Here is a 22,454-nt window from a genome sequence, read left to right as displayed (position 1 = left end):
GGAGTGCAGTGACCACAACCTGAATGGTCACAAACCACAAGGTACTGCACAAGTATTATCACAGCTACACAAAACTGTGACCAAACAGAAACTAGTCATCTCAAAACCAAGTTGCTCTGTAAAATGCCAAAACTAGGAAACAAGTTGTTGAGGCACCCCAACCCTGACATACCTACCAAGACAGCTAACTAACCTAGCTAGTCTTCAGTGGCCTGCCGAGCTCGAGGCAGCTTTAAACGCTGAACTCCGTGCATCGCAGAAGACCATAGAAATAGCCAGCTGTAATATACTGAAGCGTGCCCCCACTCAGGATTACCACCAAAAATGAAAAAAGGCAAAACAACAAAGTGGCAAGATCTTACCTGCCCGGTGACTACCTAGTCAGGGTGCTCAAAACTGAAGTTTAAACTAAACAACCACAAAGAATTTACATATAGAGGCACATAAAGAGGCCACGAGATACACACAGAAACTTACATTTCACCTCATGGATGTTCTCTCCCAGACGAGCCCCCATTTGTTACACCCCACTCTTAGACAGCCCTATGGGGCAAACAAAACTTCAAACACTGACCCAAAATAATCACATGAGCACCTTTAAAACACTCAAATCCATGGGATTTTTTTAGAATTAAAACAAAAAAGACAACAAAAACCCCATGGTGAGAGGCAGCAGGGCCAGCAGTCCCCACACCAGAGCCTCTCTCCTCTGCTGCTGGCACAGGAGCTCTTAAACACCTCCTCCATGCCAGGTGTGCTGCACCTCGTTAGGTAATGCAGCACACCTGGGCAGATCTACAAGGAAGGGAGAAAGGACAGCAGCACAAAACACATACACAGCCGTAACAGTTACACTTCAATGCTGCTTTGAGCAGTACAAGTGACAAACAAAAGTTTCTCCTCATGACTAATCCTAGCCTACAGTTTAATATATTTTCCCTTAGTTTTATATTTTGAAAATATAGTTGTAATATATTTTTTACAACGTGTATAATGAGATCCCTGGACATAAATGAATAGTATTAATTAAAGTATCCAATAAAGTTGAATTTATATTTCTAAAAAATTAAACGAAATAAAATAGAATTAAAAAATATATATTTTGTGCTAGACTAAGGCGAAGGTGTGCACTTTTATGGAAGCTTTTGTGTCGTTATTATTTCTATTATTATTTATTTAATAAATTCAACTTTATTGAATTCATTTATTACATGGAGTGTATATGGTCCAAATTTTCATTCTAAAAGCTGTAGAAAATATATATTGATAATTTAAAATAATGTTAAAATAAATAAAATTTTATAACAAATGAATAAAATGTAGGACAAAGTTAGAAACATAAGGAAAACAAAAACCTTTGTGGTTTGCAAAACAAATAATCTAATAGTTTTTGCTAAAATAATGTAAATATATGTATATGAATAAATGTAAATTAAGAATAATGAAAAATACAGGGAAAAGACAGATACAAAAGAAAAACCTTTGGGGTCTGCTAAACAATCTAATAGTTTTGTTGATGTTTTTTGTACAAATTTAAGTTTCAAGTTTAATTTTTTAATAACGAGGTACGTTTTAATTTGTTATCTTAAAAAAGTCATAATATATATAATATGTATATATTTTGCGCAATAATTATTAAGTTAGTTATGACATTTTTGGAAACTTTTGTACACGCCATTGCTAATTGACTACATTTCCCATGATGCACTGGACAGTAACACCCCGCGGAAGTTGAACAAACTAAAAAACTTGCCAAAAAGCAGCAGTTAGGGCAGCAGATTAAGGTAAGACACATAACAAGGAACAAAGACGACTGTAGGTGTGTTTTTAATGCTATTAGTATTGTTAGCTTTAACTTTGCGCAGCGTTTATTTGCGTTTAGCGCCGTTACGTACATGATGGTGTTATCTTGGATCCACGTGGTGTGTGTAGTGTGTATGTGTGTGTGTGAGTGATTACTTTCTGTGCATCCATGGTCAGTCAGCAGGCTGAGAGCAGAGGAGACACTTCTGACTGCTGTCCTGTCCTGTCCTGAGCTGGGCTCCGGCTAATTCCTGCTTCACACAGACACTAACACACAGGTGAGTGTTCAAACAGTTCATTTCACCAGCGGCTTATCTGCTAATGTTGCTGCAGAAGTTATACCGTTCATTACACATGCTTTACTAGCATGTACAGACAGAGCTGAGGTTAGCTGAGGTATTGTAATAGATGCTTCAGGGTGCAGACAACACCATCCATCTTGTTAAACTGCAGAATAAGTGCATGTACAGTTTATTTCTGCACGTGCAGCCATGTTGATGATATCTGCTGTGCTTGTATTAACTTATCTGACATCTTTTACACAACTAAACCAAAGTAAACTGAGTTTTAGTTGGTGCTGCAAATGCAGTTGAGTATAAATTAGCTTATAACACATTTTCTTTAAGGAGTGTTTTAAAAATCACATTGTTGGACTCATGCATTTGATTTGCTCTCTGACATGTGAGTCACATGAGCTGAGTGATTTCAATCAAAACCAGTGATTTTACTAATTGTGTAACATGTGCACCCAATGTGAGACACTTACCCCTTTGTACTGTGTCTGCTCCCAGACTGAGGCATGCAGGTCTTTATTATAGTAAACTATGGAGTTTCCCAATCCTTAAATCAGTGCAGACCTCTGACCTGAGTACGTTTGAGTTGATAGGGGTTAAAGTATGGAGGACAGGAAAAGTTGCAAGAATAAATAGATAAATGCTGATGTAAGTAAATGAATGCAAAAATCAAGAAGTAAATGCAGAGGTTAAGACCTCCTACCTCATGAACATACAGACCAAAAAACATAAATAGATAAATGTGGTTGTACAAAAATGTAGAAATAAATTTAAGATATTTATTTAATTATGCTTTGTTTGATTATCTACCGTTATTTACTTATGCATTTATTTTTTTTATTTCCATATTTATTCTTTCCCATTTATTTATTTCTGTACTTAGTTATACATTTATTTATACATTTATTACTGCATTTGTTTACACATCTATTGTCTGTTCCATATTTATGTATTTATTCCTGTATTTATTGACACATTTATTTATTTACTGCTGTATTTATTTTGTTTATTCCTGTCTACATTTATTTTTTACATTTACATTTTTGTTAACAATTACATTTTTTTTTTTACATTTATTTAGTTAAACATTTATTTATTTATTTATTTATTTATTTATTTATTTATTCCTGGATTTAGTTTCATATTTATTGATTTTTGTTTTCATATTAATGTATTCCTGGATTTATTTAAACATTCATTTATTTATTTACATATTTAGACATTTATTTATTTATTCCTGGATTTATTTTTATATTTATTTATTTCTTTTCTTTTTTTTAATTCCTGGAGTTTCATATTTATTGATTAATTTTCATATTTATTTATTCCTGGATTTTTACATTCATTTTTTGATACTTAAGTCATTTTCCATCCATATAAAGGGTATTTTTGTGTGTTTGTTCATAGAATTTTGTAATTGTAATGTTAAATGTTGGAATTGATTTTTCTTGAGCTACATTTTATAGTGAAGGTGAATATAGTGTTTTGTTTTTGGTTTTTTTTCTTACTAGTTTAGAAAGTTCAGGACAACAAAAATGTTCCAAAACCAGCCAAATAATTCAGGTTTTTTCTGACAGTGATTAGAAATATTGATCCAAATGTGTCATGAGGGACACTGGTGTCTGTTTAGTAGATTTACATTGTGTGACACTCTGAGATAAGGTCTTTCCAATGTGAAATCCTCTGAGATACAGTTACTTGTTCAGTCACAGACACTTTAGGTTGTCACAGAAATCATCACAAATAAGAACACGGTCTTTGCATGGTTCTATATATTTCTAAAATCATCATTTTCTGTCCCTTATGTGTGCAAATAAAAGAAGAAAAACTTGTTTTACAGAACATTGGTTTGCTTCAGAAACAAATGTAACTCAGTCATTATGTTTGGGAAATAAAACCCCCACAGAGAGAGACGGCAGAGTAACTGCAGTGCCAAACTGAGGCTGAGGCGAGCAGTTTACTGTATATCAACTTTATAATGGCTTTGTTTTTCCATGCAAATGAGGCCCGGTTGGTGGTGATTTGGCCTTGCCTGGTGACCATGCCATTTAATTGTTGACTTGTGTTTGCGTTCTAGCTGATTGGATCTGTGTAAGTGTGGCATTACAAGATAATGTAAGACCCCAGGCCTGAGAAAAGGTCAGCGCTTCCACACAGCTTAGGGAACTCCTTTCGTTATAGGTCAATCTCTGCATGCAATTAAATGGGCACTTTGCGAATGGTTTAAGGCAAATTAAAAGTGCGGGCTGCTCTGCTGAGTATCCGAGAATGGTTTCATTTTAATACTACACACTGAGATTTCTTATGGGGTTTTTGTCGTCTCTCAGGTACCATGGCAGAGAGGGTGCTGGTGGTCGGCAGTGGTGGACGGGAGCACGCGCTGGCCTGGAAACTGGCCCAGTCGCCGCAGATCCAGCAGGTCCTGGTGGCCCCGGGTAATGCAGGCACGGCCAGCTGTGGGAAGATCAGCAACTCTGGTAAATACAGACACAAGGGCTCTTTAATTCAGTTTACTCCTGTCAAAAGTACATGTAAAATCTGGGCTAAATCTGGCATCCAGAAACATTATATTACACCTCATTACGTATCTGTTTACACAATGCAGTTATATGGTACAAGAAAAAAGACGACACTGAAACATTTAGGGCTGCAACTATCAGTTCTTGTCACTTTTAAATAACAGGTAGGTTTGGTATATTTTCAACCTGGATCCTACTTTCATATGTTTTTGTGTCTAAGTGACCAGTAATGAATGAGACAACCATGTCCTGTGGCAGCGAAACAGGCTGAAATGTCACCACCCAGGGCGTGTTCACACCGTTTTTGCCACTGACAGGGTCAGACTGTTACTATAAGTGTCACACAACACTATTGAAGGGATCCCTACAGAGATAGACCCTCTTGTAAAAGAGTAAGATCCTTTTTGTTTAACCAGAAACAGCCTCAAAATTGCTATAACCAAACCCACCAGACTCCATTTAAATACACAGTAATTTTATCATTGTAAAACACACTTTATTTGAAGTGCCATCTTGTTTTTTTTCCCACTGGGACAGTGACCACCAACTCTGGTTTGGTTGGAATAAACCCTTAATTCACCCAGTTAGATGTGAAAATATGCTGCCTCTAACATGCTACAATTAATGTTTATTTAAATGGAGTCTGGTGGGTTTGGCTGAGGCAATTTCAGAGCTGTGTCTGATTAAACAAAAAGGAATTTACTCTTTAACAAAACCTTCTATCTGTGTAGGGATTCTTTTCATAATGTTGTCGGACATTTGGAATAACAATCTGAGCCCGTCAGTGGCAAAAACAAACACGTTTACTGGACATAAATTGCATGTGACATATGTGCAAACATACCCGAGTGGTTACGCTGCAGCCTGTTTCACTGCCACTGGCTGCAGCCGGCTCAATACTGGACCAATTTGGGGGGAAAAAAAAATGTTGTTCCCTTTCGTAGCTTAGACACACAACATGGAAAAAATAGGATCCAGGTTGAAATCCTGGCTGTTAGATTACTAACTTTATACTCTCTAAGATTTTAGTTTTTATTTTAAACTCTGGACTAATACAATATAATCTTCTTTACACCACAAGTTCTCTCTGTAAAGAGGAGGGTTTGATTCTCTATTTCATAATAACCATAACTACTGTGTCTATTTAGAGTTTTGATAAATGTAGTGCTAAATACATGCCCCCCTTGTGTGAGGTGAAGAGAAGCACGTTCACATAACAACACTTGTTAATTAATGCGCTGATTACATTAACAACTTAATTAGCTTAATAGGATGTATTAAATATGCCACAGTGATATTAGCATCACGCTGCTGAAGAGTGTAAATGAAACTTGAAACTTTCTCCATGCAGAGGTGTCGGTGAGTAACCACGCCATCTTGGCTCAGTTCTGTAAGGATCATCATGTCGGGCTGGTTGTGGTCGGACCTGAGGTGCCTCTGGCGGCAGGTAAGTTTGCTCCATCGTATTTACTGGTGTCCTTTCTCCATAGACTCTTTCACTCAAAGGGTGACTTCGGTATTTATCAACCTGGATACTATTGTCCCACGTTTTTGTGTCTTTTGACAACTTTCAGAGTTGTTGTTCCGGCTTCAGGGGGCGTTCATGTGGATTTAAATAGGCGGGAACTCATTTTCTCTAATTATTCTGACAACACATGAATGCAGGATAAAATCTTAATTCTCCTAGTTAGATGTGAAAATATGCTGGCTGCATACACACTAACATTATTATTTGATTATTATTTGAATGGAGTCTGGTGGGTTTCAGCAATGGCGATTTTGGGGCTGTTTTTAGTTAAACAAATAGGATCTTACTCTTATCTAGAAAAGTTAGGGTTAGGGATCCTGTAGGGATCCTCTCCACAATGTTGTCAGACACTTAGAAAAACAATCTGCCTGTCAGTGGTCAAAACAAGCACTCTTAAGCACTATTTATACTTCAGCGTTGAATCGTCGCCATACCTACAGTACAGAATCTACGGTGTAACCTACACTGTAGCCTGACGTGCACCTCCCCAGAAATGTAACTACACGTCGCAACGACACAGACCTCCTTTCTATTTTTTACAGATGTCCCGATCACATTTTTTTGCATCCGATCCAATACTGAGTCCTTTATTTTGAAATCAAGTCTGATACAGAGTCCGATCTGATACTTTGCAAAGCATTAAGAAAGAAAGGGAAAAAAAGAATGCATCCAAGTTGTCCCATAGGGTTTGTTTTTATTTAAATAGTATCCAAAAAGCTTATCGGTGGTTCAGCAGCACAAAATGTAAACAAATTGTCCCTCCAGAGTTGCCGTAGGCCTGTGGTAGGTGAGGTTCCGGCATTAGGTGTGGCTGTGTTGCTCAGAATAAAGAGAGAAGCGGTGGCCGCTGAACCCGTTGTCTTGACTCATGTCCGTTTATTGCTCATTAGCTGCACTCAGTTAGGCAAACCCAGGACGCTCGGTTACAATACACTGGAAAGTGGAGGCAACAATGAACAACAGATGAAAAACATTTTTGTTGTTTTGATTCCTCCGATTTTTTATTACTGATTCCGATTTTGTAAAAATAACGTAATCTGTGCCGATACTCCTCGGATCGGGACATCCCTATTATTTTTGTAAGCTGAAACCATTTCCCTCAGTGGAAACAAAGCTTTCATTTACTTTTATTTCACATATAAGAAACAATAAATTGTGTAGACAATAAAGCCTCCACAGAAATAGCATTTAAAGTCTATGAGAAGAAGAAATCACTGCTAGCCACTAGGCTAACCTCTACAATGTAAAATGCCATAGGCTTGTGCTAATAAAGTTAGTATGCTATGTTTGGAAAACGTGTTTAGTATAAGACAGATGTTTTGTTGGTGAATTTTGTGAGTTGTAATGGAGCTGAATTTTGTAGCTTTATCTTTGTTAAATGTTGCTGTTGTCCCTGGCTTCATATGAGAAGAGGAAAAGTCTGTTAGCTGCTAGGCTAATTTATACAATGTAAAATGCCATAGACTTGTGCTAAAAACATTAGCATGTTGTATTTGTGAGGACAATGTGTCGAGCAAAAGACAAGTGCTTTGTCTGTGAATGCTGCGAGTTATAGTGAAGCTGATTTGTGTACTTGTGTTTGAAATGGTTACTATTAAGCCATGTTTAATGTATGTTTTGCATGTGTTTTGAATCAACTAAACTTTACAGCACTTCACAGAAACCTCCGCCGCCGACTAGTGTTTTGTAGGTGTAACTGCAGAATGACACAGACACACCACCGCACAAGTACAAATGCTCACAGCGGCGTAGGCTACATGCATAGAGCTGACGCACAAGTCAGAGATCCAGGCTGAAAAACACCAAACTTATCTTTTAATTTCAACATCTCTTCCAGGTATTGTCGATGACCTGACGGCTGCAGGAGTGCCCTGTTTTGGCCCCTCTGCCAAAGCAGCTCAGTTGGAGGCCAGCAAAAGCTTTTCCAAGGCCTTCATGGAGCGTCACGGCATCCCCACAGCCCGCTATGGCTCCTTCACCGACCCTCAGGAGGCCTGCAACTACATCCGCACGTCAGTACAGTAATAAGACACAAAGTTTGGAACTCTGCAAGTGTGTTTTGTGCACAGATTTATCGAAAACAATCAGCTAATTAATAAACTGAGTAATTGGCAGAAGTAAAAAAGTTGCTAAATGCATCTGTCTGACTGTTTATAGTCAAACAATAACATCATTTTTTTTATCAGTTTTGATTTCTAGCAGCAAAGTTTTGTTTTCAGAGCCATTAAACACAAAATTTGCACGGTAATAGAAAATGATATCTCCACTGAAGTTCTGTTTCTCAGATGGTTTCATGAGTTAATGATCTAAGATGTGATGATTGCCTTTCACATGAGAGCACCCTCAAACAGAGTTTTATAGACAGAAAAAAAAAAAAAAAAGCTTTATACTCAGCGAAAGTCATTTCTTTGGTCATATAAACCATCGTGGGCAGAACAACAGCTGCCATATTCTGACAGCCTTCATCTGTATGGATCCCAAATTCACATTCCCAGACAGCATCGTGCACTGCAAATGTTAAATGATCCACACACACACACAGAAAAAAAAAAAACATTTCATGGTCTATATCAGCGACGCAGCATCTGTTCCAGATGTGTTTTCTGTGAGAAGATGTTGATTCTTACTGCGCATTACTGAGTTGATGTCATTGTTTCGGGGGTCTCAAGGGCCGACTTTCCGGCGCTGGTGGTGAAGGCCAGCGGGCTGGCAGCAGGGAAGGGAGTCATTGTGGCTAGAGACCAGGACGAGGCCTGTCAGGCTGTGATGGACATCATGAAGGTACGAGACATTTCTCTGTGTGGTCACTCATCCATCAACACCGAGTGGAAAGAGAAGAAAATGCAACGTTTAGCTGAATGTTAAATGTAAAATGAGTGTAGCTGAGCCCACCTTCTCTATCAGTCAGTCACACATTGAGATCTGGCAGCTGACCACAGATCAGTTCCACTACAACAGCACTGGATTAAATGCAGTGGACAGAGGAAATTGTATTGAACTTTCCCCACCATTTGTTGGCTGCAGTTTATATATGATAATGTAGAGAATGTTCTTTTCTAGACAGTAATTAATTGCTATACAAGTTGATGCATATATTGTTTGTGTGAATCTTCTTCTTGCAAGATAATTATGTCCTCCAGTTTCCACAGTTTTCCCGTGTTGAAAAGTAAATCTGTTTGAACACTGTGCTACAGGACCGAGCCTTTGGAGCTGCAGGGGACACTGTGGTGGTTGAAGAGCTCCTCGAGGGAGAGGAAGTGTCTGTGAGCTGAACATTTTTAGTGAAATCTATAGAAAACCTTCAGAAAACATTCAAACTTGATTACAGTCTAACCTGTAAGGGTAAACATGGTCTGAAAAAAATGTAAGCCATTTTAAATTGTTAAATCACATTTTTCAATGACTGAAATCGAAATGTGTGGTACTTGCCACATTATCCTACAAAACGGGTAGCAACATTTAAACGGCTAGGCGACTCATGGTGCACGACCCAAGTAGTTACATTTACTATTGATAGAAATATTGAACTTACCACAAATCAGCACCCTACAGCCATTAACGCTATGTTGTAATAGACAAGCATGTTTAAGTGAATTCTGTGCATGTTTGAAGACACTACAGCAGCACAAACGTTAGTCAGCACCATTAGCCAGTGTTTTGACGATGTGCTGTAACATTATCATCACTCAGGGATTTGCAGCCTTAAGAACTACAGGTCCTTGGAGGTTCGTCTTTATAAATGCTTAAACAATCGCCAACAATCCCCAAAACCATCAGACTCCATTTAAATAAACGGTAACGGTTTAACAGAGTTAAATACCCTTTAACTCTGGATTTTGAAGTAAATTTGACATGCAGAAAGCCACACAGCAACTCCTAAGCATGGGTGTGTGCTTGTTTCCCCCCCATCAGCATATACCAACTGTATCTGTACCTGGGAGATGTGAATTAGCCCACAGTTGACAGGATGTTTATCCCGCTTCACCTTGTCTTGTAGTGTCTTTGCTTCACTGACGGCTGCACAGTGTCCCCGATGCCTCCAGCACAGGATCACAAACGGCTGGAGGACGGCGACCTGGGGCCAAACACCGGCGGTATGGGGGCCTACTGCCCTACCCCTCAGGTACACACCTCCTCTTCCTCTCAGCCTGGTTCTCCTCAAAGTTTTGTCACGTTCTTTCTAAGCCATCTTTAATGCTGCTTTCTGTTCATCCCGTGCAGGTGAACCAGGAGCTGCTGCAGCAGATCAGAGAGACAGTCCTTCAGAAGACTGTGGACGGGATGAAGGAGGAGGGCACGCCGTATGTGGGTAAGTCCTCTTTTTCTCTCTGGAGTCCAGAGAGCTTGCTGCATCTGTTTTTATGTTTGCTGAGTTTCTAGCGATCAATGAAACATGGCCTACATCTTACGGAATATTTTCTTTGTTCTTGTGTTCCAGGTGTGCTGTATGCAGGGCTGATGTTGACCAAGCAGGGGCCGAAAGTCCTCGAGTTCAACTGTCGCTTTGGAGACCCAGAGTGTCAGGTGGGTTTCTTTGACTCCAGTCACCCGTCACTGCATCCTCTCATAAGATAAACATCAAATATCCGCTGTCGCCGTCTCAGGTGCTGCTGCCTCTCCTGAAGAGCGACCTATATGAAGTGATCTTGAACACACTGAACGTCAAACTGGTCTCCAACGCCCCCGTGTGGCACCAGGACAGCTCTGCAGTCACTGTGGTCATGGCCAGCGCTGGTTACCCCGGCTCCTACAAGAAAGGAGTAGAGATTACAGGTATGCATGACTCTGCAGCGCAGCAGGGGAGGGGGTTTATTCAGTCTGCCAGTTCAGATTACACATTACAAATTAAATCCTTTTTTCTTCTTGTCAGGGCAAAAGTAGATGCAGAATTGGAATCTATAAATGCAATTTCCCTGCAGTTTATTTAATTAATTGTCTTACATGTAAAATACCTATTTTAAGAGTGTTTTGTCTGAAAATGGCCTTTATGTTTTCTCAAATTTATATATTTAGGTTGTTTGTTTTGTCAAACCAGCAGTCAAAAATCTAAAGATTCAGTTTATTATCATAGAAAACAAAGAAAAGCAGCAAATGTCCACACCTTAAAAGCTGAAAACAGGGAGTGTTTGACATTTTTATAAGTTGTTATAATCAGAAAAAGTCTTAGATGCAGTTTAAAAAATGGTAAAGGTCCAGTGTATAGGACTTAGTGGGATATATTGGCAGAAATTAAAGATAATATAATAAGTATGTTTTCTTTAGTGTATAAAATAAGAATCGTGTTTTCGTTACCTTAGAATGATCCCCATCTACATAGAGAATAGGTCCTCGTCTTAAGAGTCCACAATGTTGCACCGCCATGTTTCTGCAGTAGCCCAGAACAGACAAACTAAACAATGGCTCTAGAAAGGGCCAGTCACGTTTTGCGTCTGCCAACGTAGTTAGCAGCCCCTCCGCAGTGAGCAAAACAGCATTGCTCAAACACTGATTTTAATATCAAACTGCTCTATTATTATTTCTTAAAGTTTAAGAATTTTAAGCTGGAGGTCACACGTGGTACATGGGAAACGTTTTTGCTGGTTGAAATCTTCGGTCCTCACCACTAGATGCTGCTTAATCCTGTGAATCCTACACGCTGTTCCGTAACACTTAGCCATGGTACACTTGGTTGAGGTTTTTTTTTTTTTTTCCTTCACGTAAAACAACAAAGTTGTTCCAAAATGAGAAGAGGCAACACTATAGACACATAACTGACGAGCAGTTGCGCGAGATTATATATTTAATCAGTTTATTTGTTGGTCAACAAACTGGCAAACTGTGTTCTCCGTGCTGTTACTAATTCCCTCTTTGCTGTTTTGTCACTGGCTTCTTCCAGTCTGTCACTGGGGAAGCTTTTGGAGTATGTAAGTCCACAGTTTGCACGGTTGTGCATTCATTGTGAAGTTTTCCAGAGTAGAAACAAGATGTGTGCTCCAAACAGTTTTTTCCTCCATTGCTGTCTTCTCCAAACTGTGTGAAATCTGCTGGACATGAGGATCTGGTTGTGAACAGAAAGAACAACCATTCTCAAATGTACTTTGTAGAAATTGTTTCCTCTTTACATATCCAGTATCAAGTAGTGATGGCCAAATGAAGCGCCATGAAGCATTTTCTTTATTTTCTGAGCCCACTAGATGGTGCTTTTTGTTCATCAAAAGGTTGAAAGCACACTGAATAGCCATTCTTTGAGCCTCTCTCTTTAAGCCATGGGTGCCATCTAGTGGGCTCAGAAAATAAAGAAAATGCTTCATGAGGCTTCATTTGGCCATCACTAGTATCAAGTAGTGTGAGGTTTTCTTCCCCAGTCCAGTCTGGTCTTCTTTTCCTTTAGTTTTCAGACATTATGAGCTGTTTTAACATTACAAGACAAAAAAATCTTGGGTCTCAGCTGCGTCACCTTTAGGGATGCACGATAATACTGGCATGTCATCATTATCGGCTGATAGTGGCTTTAGAATGAACTATCAGAATCGGCCAACATGGTTTTTCTCAATTTGCACAATGAATAAATATTACATACATTGAAAAGTATTGTATTTCATGTGTCCATCTATTGGTGGGCCATTACGATAAGAGTATGCATGTATAATATGATGTTAATTCCACTACAGAAGAGACTTGATGATCCTAAAATTAGGGGGGGGAACAAGTGGATATATCGGTATTGGTATCGGTTATTGGTCAAATGAGTTGTTACATATTAGCATTTGGTTTTTTTTGTTTGTTTTTTTTATTTTAATTTTAATTTGCACAGTAAAAAAAAGAAAACAAGCAAACAAAACCGACAGAATACAGTAAGCAGATTGTGCAGGTGAGATTTAAAAAACCCCGAGAGGCTTATAGAGGGAATCTCACCATATCAGCATTAAGAACATATATTAATAAGTCCATAGCAAAAAACAGACAAACAAATATAAAAACATGGAATAAAAAAGCAAAGACAACAACAAATAGAAAAAGCAAAAAAAGAGGCAGGGGGCAGGTGGGGATTCACATGAACGTAGAAATGATGAATTTCGCTTATTATTGCTCCTTTAACTAAGGAAAATGAATACCTAAAGTGAAGTCTGTGTTCCCCCTCAGGTTTGTCCCAGGTTCAGGACTCAGGGCTGCAGGTTTTCCATGCCGGCACCGCTCTGAAGGACGGAGGCGTGGTCTCCAGCGGTGGGCGTGTCCTGACCATCACTGCGGTCAGGCCCTCCCTAGAGGCGGCCCTGCAGGCGGCCAATCAGGGTGTGGCGGCCGTAGGCTTTCCTGGTGCCGTGTACCGCCGCGACATCGGCCACCGGGCCATCGCCCACCTGAAGCAACACAGGTGTGTGTGAACGTGGTACAGGCTGCATACCTAAACATTCCCTTTCTGCTTTGTGTTTGTACAGACATGATTCATGATTAATAAACTTCACTTCGGATGTACCTGTGTCCATGTATTTCTTGAAAGTCCACAGCCAGCCTCCTCCTCCACAACTCATTGTAGCTTTAGCTGCAGACAGGGACTGGAAATAACAGCTCATCAGCTGAGTGAGTGTTATTTCACTGTGTCTCTGACAGAGGTCTGACCTATAAGGACAGTGGAGTGGACATTGCTGCCGGTAACAAGCTGGTGGACATGATCAAGCCTCTGGCCAAGGCAACATCCCGCCCTGGTAACTTCATTCTCATTAGCAAAAACTGAGCAAAAAAAACCTGTAGTACATCCAAACAATGATTAAACGCTTGTAACTTTACAGCTTGTTTGATTATTTTAAGCAGTTGAGTGAAACCGTTTTCTCATTAGGGAACAAACTTGCTTGCTTACATGCTTGCTGAGATAAATTCAGCAGCTTTAATACAAACAGTCAAATTAAAAAGGACAGATAAAGATGTAATTGGGTGTTTATTTTTTCATCAGGGTGTAACGCAGAACTGGGAGGCTTTGCTGGGCTGTTTGACCTGAAGGCAGCAGGTTTTGTCGACCCAATTCTGGTGTCAGGGACAGACGGAGTGGGGACCAAACTCAAGGTGGGATTTCACTTCCTTCGTTCCCTTTTTTGAAGGAGAATGTGGCAGCCGACGTCCATCAGTCTTGAGAGTCAAATAAAAGTACTAAAACCTTGGTAGATGCTGAGAAATAACCATTCAAAACTAGATCCAATTTGGCTCCGAAGTAACAGAGCAGCAGGGGAGATGTGCTTATTTGTAGACGGATTCAAAGGCTTCTGAAAACCTCTGAACAGAAATACAAATTTCATTAATTTAAAGTGTGAAGGATCCAAGATTATTTCATGGACTCTTAAAAGCAGGTTCAGCTCATTGATTTTTTTTATTTTTTATTTTTATTCTGCATTCAAGTTTTAATCCATTACGGTGCCAAAATCTCCCACAAGTGACCAAACCTGAATTTTAAATCTCCAGTAAAATGTCATTTAGATGAATTCTTCTGTTGTATACTATTAATGCATTTTACACAAGCTTACACAGCTTTAAAGGGATAGTTTGGCTTTTTATTAGTGGGGTTGTATGAGGCACTTATCTACAGTCAGTGTATTACCAACAGTCAGTCAGCACACCCTCAGTTTGGAGAAACAAGCAGGCGTCCAACATGGAAGCAAAGCAAAATACTGCTGTGGATTAAGCAGCCTAAAAAAAATCTATAACAGTTAAAGTGTACGTTTTATGTAGAATATTTTCACTGCTTACTTTGCAACGGACAGCCCGTTCTGATGGAGAAGCCATTTATTTTCCCGTTTACCAGACTCCATTTACTAAAAACAGTCATTTTAGCTTGCTGAACACGGAAGCTGCTGGTCTGCCTCTACCTCAGTCAGTTACGGACTTTTCCGCTGTCACTTTTGGCCTCGCCGAGTCATACCGAACACATTAGCTCACCAAGCTACGCCAGAGATGGACCTTCTCTGGGGTAGGCCCAAAAGCCGGGCTGCCCACTCTCAAGCGTGTAGCATTGATGTCTCGCCGACCACAGACAACCCCGACGACTGCATTTCTCTTCCTCAAACAAGTTGTGTGACTCTCCTCCCCTCTGTCTGCAGGAGAGAGAAAGGCATCTTTAAAAGTCTCTGTGTTGAGCTCTTACTACTTTTGTATCGTCTAACTGAATCTCTGTGGTTTGGAGTTTAGTTTCTCTCCTGCGTCCTGTTTTCACTTTAGATATCTGCTTTATTTTACTGTTTCCTTTGATTAAAAACACTTTATATCATCAGATCGCCCAGGCGTGCGGCCAGCATGGCGGCTTGGGTCAGGACCTGGTGGCCATGTGCGTAAACGATGTGCTGGCTCAAGGCGCCGAGCCACTCTTCTTCCTTGACTACTTCTCCTGCGGCAGGCTGGACGTGGACGTCGCCGCCTCGGTGGTCGGCGGCATCGCTAAGGCCTGCGAGATGGCCGGCTGCGCTCTGCTGGGTGAGAGAGGATCCATCCTGTTTAAGCATGATAAAAGTGTGTTTATTCATATTTTGGTGTCTCTGTCCTCCAAAATAACTACTTTGGAGGTAGAGATGAGTGTAGTGTATCTTGACTTCTCTCTATCTCGATCTTTTTGCATCCAGGTGGTGAGACAGCAGAAATGCCGGGCGTCTACGCTCCAGGAGAGTACGACTTGGCCGGGTTCTGTGTTGGGGCAGTGGAGCGTGGGGCCCTGCTGCCCAGGATGGGGGACATCGTCGAGGGGGACCTGTTGATAGGACTGGCCTCCTCTGGGGTCCACAGCAACGGCTTCAGCTTGGTCCGCAAAGTGCTGGAGAGGGCCAACCTCAGCTACAGCTCCCCTGCTCCTTTTGGGAAGCCGGGACAGACAGTCGGTAAGTCGCTTTCAGGTCACACAGGTGGGCTCTTAATGTATTTGTTTGAGGTACCACATTTAGGTGTTTTGCTCTTAGTTCACCTGGATAGGTCAGGTTCAGAGCCAAATAAACAAACATACAAATTATAACCTGTTGCATTTATTTACTGGTAATGAATAATGCTTGTAGAACTATTGTATAAAGCAGTATTAATTTGGTCATAGGCACGAGGCCATAGCACAAAATGGCCGTCATCTTTGGCATTGGGACATTTGGGCATTTTGCAATATATTCTGATATTTTACAGACCGAATGACTGGTTAAAAAAAATATTCAGCAGATTATTCGATAATGAAAATAAATGTATCTGCAGCCCTAAAATATGTCAGCATAACTTTAGCCTTTGCTGCTCACTGTTTGACTGCAACTCTGCTTCCAGGCGAGGTTCTGCTGACACCAACAAAGATCTACAGTCGTCTGCTGCTGCCAGTTCTCCACAGCAGCGCTGTCAAAGCCTACGCTCACATCACAGGGGGTGGGCTTCTGGAGAACATCCCTCGGGTGCTGCCCCAGGAGCTTGCAGTCGATTTAGGTGAGATGAAAGCACACGCGGACACCTCATCTTCAAATGAAGCATGTGAAGTGTTGACGTCAGCAGTGTGGAAAGGTGCTGTGTCTCTGAGTTGTTTTTTGTTTTTGTTTTTTATGATCACCTCGCATGTGAGCGGAAAAAGAGGAACGAGTGTTTCCTGTATAAACATATTTATATGAGATGACCCCTGTGCACACTTCAGTCAGTGCAAATGTGAACATGAATAAACAGCCTTGTCTTCATATTCAGCACAGTTGTAGTCGTCCTGGGATCATTTCCCTCTCTTAAAAATGCAGAGGTCGCTGTGTGTCTCTCATTAATATTTACACTTGCTGTTTACACATGACTCAGATGCCTCTCGCTGGAGCATCCCCCCCGTGTTCTCCTGGCTGCACAAGGAGGGGGGTCTGAGCGAGGAGGAGATGTCTCGCACCTTCAACTGTGGCCTGGGGGCAGTGCTGGTGGTTGCGCCACCAGATGCTCAGAGGGTCCTACGCCAGCTTCAAGCACACGAAGAGGCCTGGATCGTGGGCTCACTGGCGCACAAGCAACAGGGTGAGAAACTAAAACAGATACCTTAATGAAATGCACCACAGCAGGGTGGTGTTGTTATTATTTATAGACTGGAAATAAAATAGTGAAATGATGTTTCTGCAGGGGCAGAACCTGTGGTGGTCCGCAACCTGAAACACAGCCTGCTGAACGCAGGACCTGCTTCCAGTGGAGAGCTGGGTGTCGAGCAGAACGGTGGTTGCCGTGGTGACAGCAGCACACCACGTAAGAGGACCAGAGTGGGTGTTCTTATCTCTGGCACAGGTGTGTTCTTTTATTGATCTTGAAATAAAGATTGGCGGCCTGTTCAGAACGAGCTGACAGCCTGTTGCATCGCTGCCTTTCTTAAGAACCGCTCATGCAAACTACTTTACACTCGACACTGCGCTTCCTTTAGTCCTGAGCGAGAAATCTTGGCCCAGAACAGCTATAGATTCATTATGATGTTTGATATGAAAAATATTTAATTATGTTGCTATTGTAACTCACTGTGACCTGAAATAATGTACAAAAGCCTCCCAACACACCCTAAAAGTATGCAACTCAGTTTTTATTGCAGTAAAATGTGTTGAAAGGCAGACAGACCGACCAACACCATCCATAAAACCGTCAGAAATGCTGCATACACCTGACAGACTAAACTGTGGGCAGATTTAATGCACTCTGCGAGGCCAGAGTAAGAACGTGAGCATATAACAATAAAAATATGATGCATTATTATACATTAAACTATTCAGCATTATATTAGAATAAAAAGCCCAACCATGTACAAATGTTTAGTCAATGTTAATACATTGTGCTGATCAGGGCTGTGCACAGACATTTTATGAGCTAGGTGTTTAAGTGAAAAAAAGGGCACAAAACAAATTCTTTTGCACATGGAATCTTTTTTTGTTCCTTGCAAAGTGCTCCCCGCCAGGTTTCTATGTGTCTGCCGGCACCAGAAGAGCTCTTAATGCCGAAATACATACAGTGCATTTGTGAGAGAGGTGTGTTCTCTCTGCCTTAGGCTTTCTGCGTAGGCCCGAGGAAAGGTAAGGGGCCCCAGAACAGAGCCATACCGCTAACTAGAAAAGCACTCAGAGAGTGCAGACCTCTGCCAAGTAGGTGGTATTCCCTCCCCCTCTGCATCAGATTTTGCAGCCTGTATCACAATTAGGTTATTTGCTTCACGATCATTATTAGGTTATATATGCCTTCACCATGGAGACACTGTAGTGTATTTATTTCATTTTTATTTTGTACCAACACAGAATATAATGTTTTTTTTGTATTTTTCACTTTCTTTTTTTCCACCACAGAACATTAATTTCAACTTTAGAATTACAATATTTACCAAGTAGAACAAGACGTGGGGCGGCACGGTGGTGTGGTGGTTAGCACTCTCGCCTCACAGCAAGAGGGTTGCCGGTTCGATCCAGGGCGTGGGAGCCCTTCTGTGTGGAGTTTGCATGTTCTCCCCGTGTCAGCGTGGGTTCTCTCCGGGCACTCCAGCTTCCTCCCACAGTCCAAAGACATGCAGATTGGGGACTAGGTTAATTGGTGACTCTAAATTGTCCGTAGGTGTGAGTGTGAGCGTGAATGGTTGTTTGTCTCTATGTGTCAGCCCTGCGATAGTCTGGCGACCTGTCCAGGGTGTACCCTGCCTTTCACCCGATGTAGCTGGGATAGGCTCCAGCCCCCCCGCGACCCCCAAGAGGATGAAGCAGTTAGAAGATGAAAGAATGAAAAAGACATGCTTTCTGGCCACCAGATGGTGCTATTTTCACCATCTTAATTTATCATCTGTTCCTTGTCCCATTATCCACCTTGAAAATTTCAGCAAAATCCATTCATAACTTCTTCAGTTATGTTGCAGACAGACAAACAGACCAACACCGGCGAAAACATAACCTCCTTGGCGGAGGTAAATATAATACTGCAAATGGAAAGAAAGTTGTCTTTGATTGTTTGTCACAGGCACCAACCTGCAGGCGCTGATAGAGCAGGCCAAGCGTCCATATAGCTCTGCAGAGATTGTGGTGGTCATCTCAAACAGACCTGGAGTTCAGGGCCTGAAGAGAGCATCGTTGGCTGGGATCCAAACACGGGTAAGGAAATATAAATAATGAGTTTATTGGTACAAAGCTCTCAAAACAATTGTGACAAAGTGTTGCACAAAATAAAAGCAGCCAGGCTCAATGCAGTCCACTTTAGAAGTTGGTCAAATCCGAGCTAGTGTAGAGTGACGGTAAAGCGATGCGATATCATATTTTATCCTTCGCCTACATTCTGTTGATGCAGTTGTTTGTGTTTCCGATGGCAACTTAGGTAGTGGACCACAAACTGTATGGGAGCCGGGCGGAGTTCGATGGCACCATTGATCGTGTGCTGGAAGAATTTGGGGTGGAGCTGGTGTGTCTGGCCGGATTCATGAGGATCCTCACGGGAACGTTCGTCAAGAAATGGAATGGTCTGACAATAAATTCCTTACATTTGCACATAATTATGATAATGTGTCAGGTCACATGAGGGTCTTTTTCACTGCGTGTCTGTTACAGGAAAGCTGCTGAACATCCATCCATCCCTGCTGCCCTCATTCAAGGGGGTGAATGCCCAGAAGCAGGCTCTCCAGGCTGGGGTGCGGGTCAGTGGCTGCACAGTCCACTTTGTAGCAGTAAGTACGACATACTGTGGAATCAACAGACATCAAACCAAGAGGCTTTTACCTGAGCTAGTCACACAGCTATTGTTTTCCTCATCTGTGTTTAGGAAGAGGTGGATGCAGGAGCCATTATTGTGCAGGAGGCAGTGCCCGTGCTGGGCAGCGACACAGAGGAGAGTCTGTCCGACAGAATCAGGGAGGCCGAGCACCGAGCCTTCCCAGCCGCTCTGGAGCTGGTGGCCAGCGGCACGGTCAGGCTCGGAGAGGACGGACACATCATGTGGAAGTCCAATGCACAGAGTTAGAGAGCGCACATCAACTTAGCTGTACGTTACTGCCAGCCATTACAGGAATACTTCACCCCCTAAATGATTATTGGTATATCAGTTATTCACCTTGTGTTAGGTTGAAACTGCAAAGAAATCATGGTTTTTCTCTCATGTCTCCATGGTGAACGAAGAATCCAAAAACAGAGAAAATTCTTGACGAACTGAAGTCATAGGAGTCCATGTTTAACAGTAGCTTGGATTATACTGCACAAGTTGTGTGAGTTTGTAAAGAGATGTTTTGATGTAGCTCTCACTTGTTCAGTGTGGACACCTTTAACTTCAATTCATCAAGAATTTTCTCCGTTTTTGGATTCTTTGTTTACTGTGGAGGCATGCGAGAAAAACGAAGTGTTCGTCACTAATTCAACACAACACTGGGTAAGTAATTGAAATATAAGTGGTCATTTAGAGGGTTGAAGTATTCCTTTAACAACAGTTTACTTTTATCACATAAAACTGGTCTTATTAACACAAGAATTACACTAACAAGGCATCAACTTAGGTCAAAATATTAACTTTTTACTGTTCCAATGTCCCAAACATTCCTTTTTCAGACTGTCATGCCCAGTTGAGTTCATGGGATGCTTAAAGCTTGCAAACACACTTAGATTTCCTAGCAGCATTTCAACTTATTGTGAGTAAAGAAGCATCATACTTGAAGAAGAATTACATTCCAATTGTATTTTTGAGAAATGCGAGGATCACACTGGAATTTAAAAAAAAAAAAAAAAAAAAGGTACTGTCCCAGTGGAGTATAATTATGAATATTTGAATGTCTGTGTAGCTGAAACTGTGAGTATGTAATTAAACCTGCCTGGGTGGATGCAAGGAGTCATTTTGTGTGGCCTTTTTTTTTTTGTCTTTACAGGCGGGGCAATTGTGCACCATCAAATAACGTCCACTGAAAGTGACAACACTATGGAAAGGATCCCTACAGAGACAGACCTTTTTGTTAAAGAGCAAGAACCTTTTTATTTAACCAGAAACAGCCCTGATAAAACAATCTCCAAACCCACCAGATTCTATTGAAATAAACAGACATTTTAGTGTGTATAGAGGCAGCATATTTTCACATCTAACTGGGTGAATGAAGAGTTCATTTTAACCAAACCAGTGTAGGTGATTGTTGGAACAGCGGAAAGATGAATTAAGGCATTTTGTGAATTTTATTTTGTCCCTGTCGACTTTGAATTAAGTGTGTTTTACAATAATAAAATTACTGTTTATTTAAATGGAGTTTGGTGATAGTGATTTCAGGGCTGCTCCTGGTTAAACAAAAAGGATCCTAACATACCACTATTAAACTGAATGATCATTGAAGCTTCAATGACTGAAGCTGCAACACAAATTTCAAAAAAGCTTGGATGCTGTGTAAAATTATCCTATGACATTTTTTGACATACTATGTGACAGTCATGGTTGAGACACATTGGAGGTGCAGATCATTTGTTTATTTGTACCTTTATTCTTGTACTTATTTATACATTTCAAGATGTTTGTATCACATACAGGTGTCTATCTTACAAGATGTGCACTTAATGTATACCCACAATTACAACAAAGTGAAGAAGGCAGAACTTCTCCAAAAAAGCAATGGCTGCACCTCCGATCAGATAGCTCAGTGTGGAAGGAGACATGTTATGAGACCAAAGGCTAAGGGTTCAAGTCTTGTGAGAAGAAGGAGAGAAGGAGGACGGAGCCGCCAGATCATCATGCAGTTTTTGAGAAGACACCACCGGGATGCGGTATGGAAAGCAACCAAAGACTCTCCCATGTACAGGGAACAAGAGCTTCGCTTTTTTGCAGGATTTCACCAAGGAGGATCAGCAGGCAAGAGAACAACTATGGCCAAAAATCAAGCAAACTAGATCGCTGGGTAAGGTCCGACCTACCATCATAGGTCCTACCCATGCCAGAAGTAGATCTAAGCATTTTAGAAGCCATTAAAGCGTGTGATGACTTTGCTGCTGACCTTGTTAGGAGGAGACTAGAGAGTAGTGATGGCCAAATGAAGCCTCATGAAGCATTTCTGAGCCCACTAGATGGCACTCATGGCTTAAAGAGAGAGGCTCAAAGAATGGCAATTCAGTGTGCTTTCAACCTTTTTATGAACAAAAAGCGCCATCTAGTGAGCTCAGAAAATAAAGAAAATGCTTCAAGAGGCATCATTTGGCCATCACTACTAGAGAGTAACTGAAAACAGTACATTCAGATTTACACAGACGGGGCCCAAGACCCTCTACCTTGGAAGTCAGGATTTGCCTCTTGTATCGCTGACCTGGAGTATGTAAAATACAAGCGACTGTCTGAGGGGGTTTCAGTTTTTACCACAGATTTAATAGCTATTGTATTTGCACTGCAGTGGATTGAAGATTT

At 41.1% G+C, this 22,454-nt stretch overlaps 1 protein-coding gene across 1 annotated transcript; it reads left to right on the top strand.

Moving 5' to 3' along the window:
- Window positions 1-1,707: 1,707 nt before the first annotated feature.
- gart (phosphoribosylglycinamide formyltransferase) lies at window positions 1,708-20,924 on the top strand. The gene is made up of 23 exons (XM_049570302.1): window positions 1,708-1,784; window positions 1,981-2,081; window positions 4,424-4,573; window positions 5,967-6,062; window positions 7,981-8,155; window positions 8,813-8,924; window positions 9,338-9,406; window positions 10,141-10,266; window positions 10,365-10,452; window positions 10,582-10,667; window positions 10,748-10,916; window positions 13,266-13,497; window positions 13,734-13,828; window positions 14,074-14,183; window positions 15,383-15,581; window positions 15,728-15,979; window positions 16,401-16,553; window positions 16,905-17,108; window positions 17,211-17,369; window positions 19,065-19,195; window positions 19,416-19,557; window positions 19,646-19,761; window positions 19,857-20,924. Exons 3-23 carry the CDS (start codon window positions 4,429-4,431, stop codon window positions 20,052-20,054), a joined length of 3,057 nt encoding a protein of 1,018 aa, XP_049426259.1. The 5' UTR covers window positions 1,708-1,784; window positions 1,981-2,081; window positions 4,424-4,428; the 3' UTR covers window positions 20,055-20,924.
- Window positions 20,925-22,454: the final 1,530 nt, after the last annotated feature.

This window comes from Epinephelus fuscoguttatus, linkage group LG24 (assembly GCF_011397635.1).
Source record: "Epinephelus fuscoguttatus linkage group LG24, E.fuscoguttatus.final_Chr_v1".
Taxonomy (NCBI): domain Eukaryota; kingdom Metazoa; phylum Chordata; class Actinopteri; order Perciformes; family Serranidae; genus Epinephelus; species Epinephelus fuscoguttatus.
This window is presented reverse-complemented; position numbering and strand designations above follow the sequence as displayed.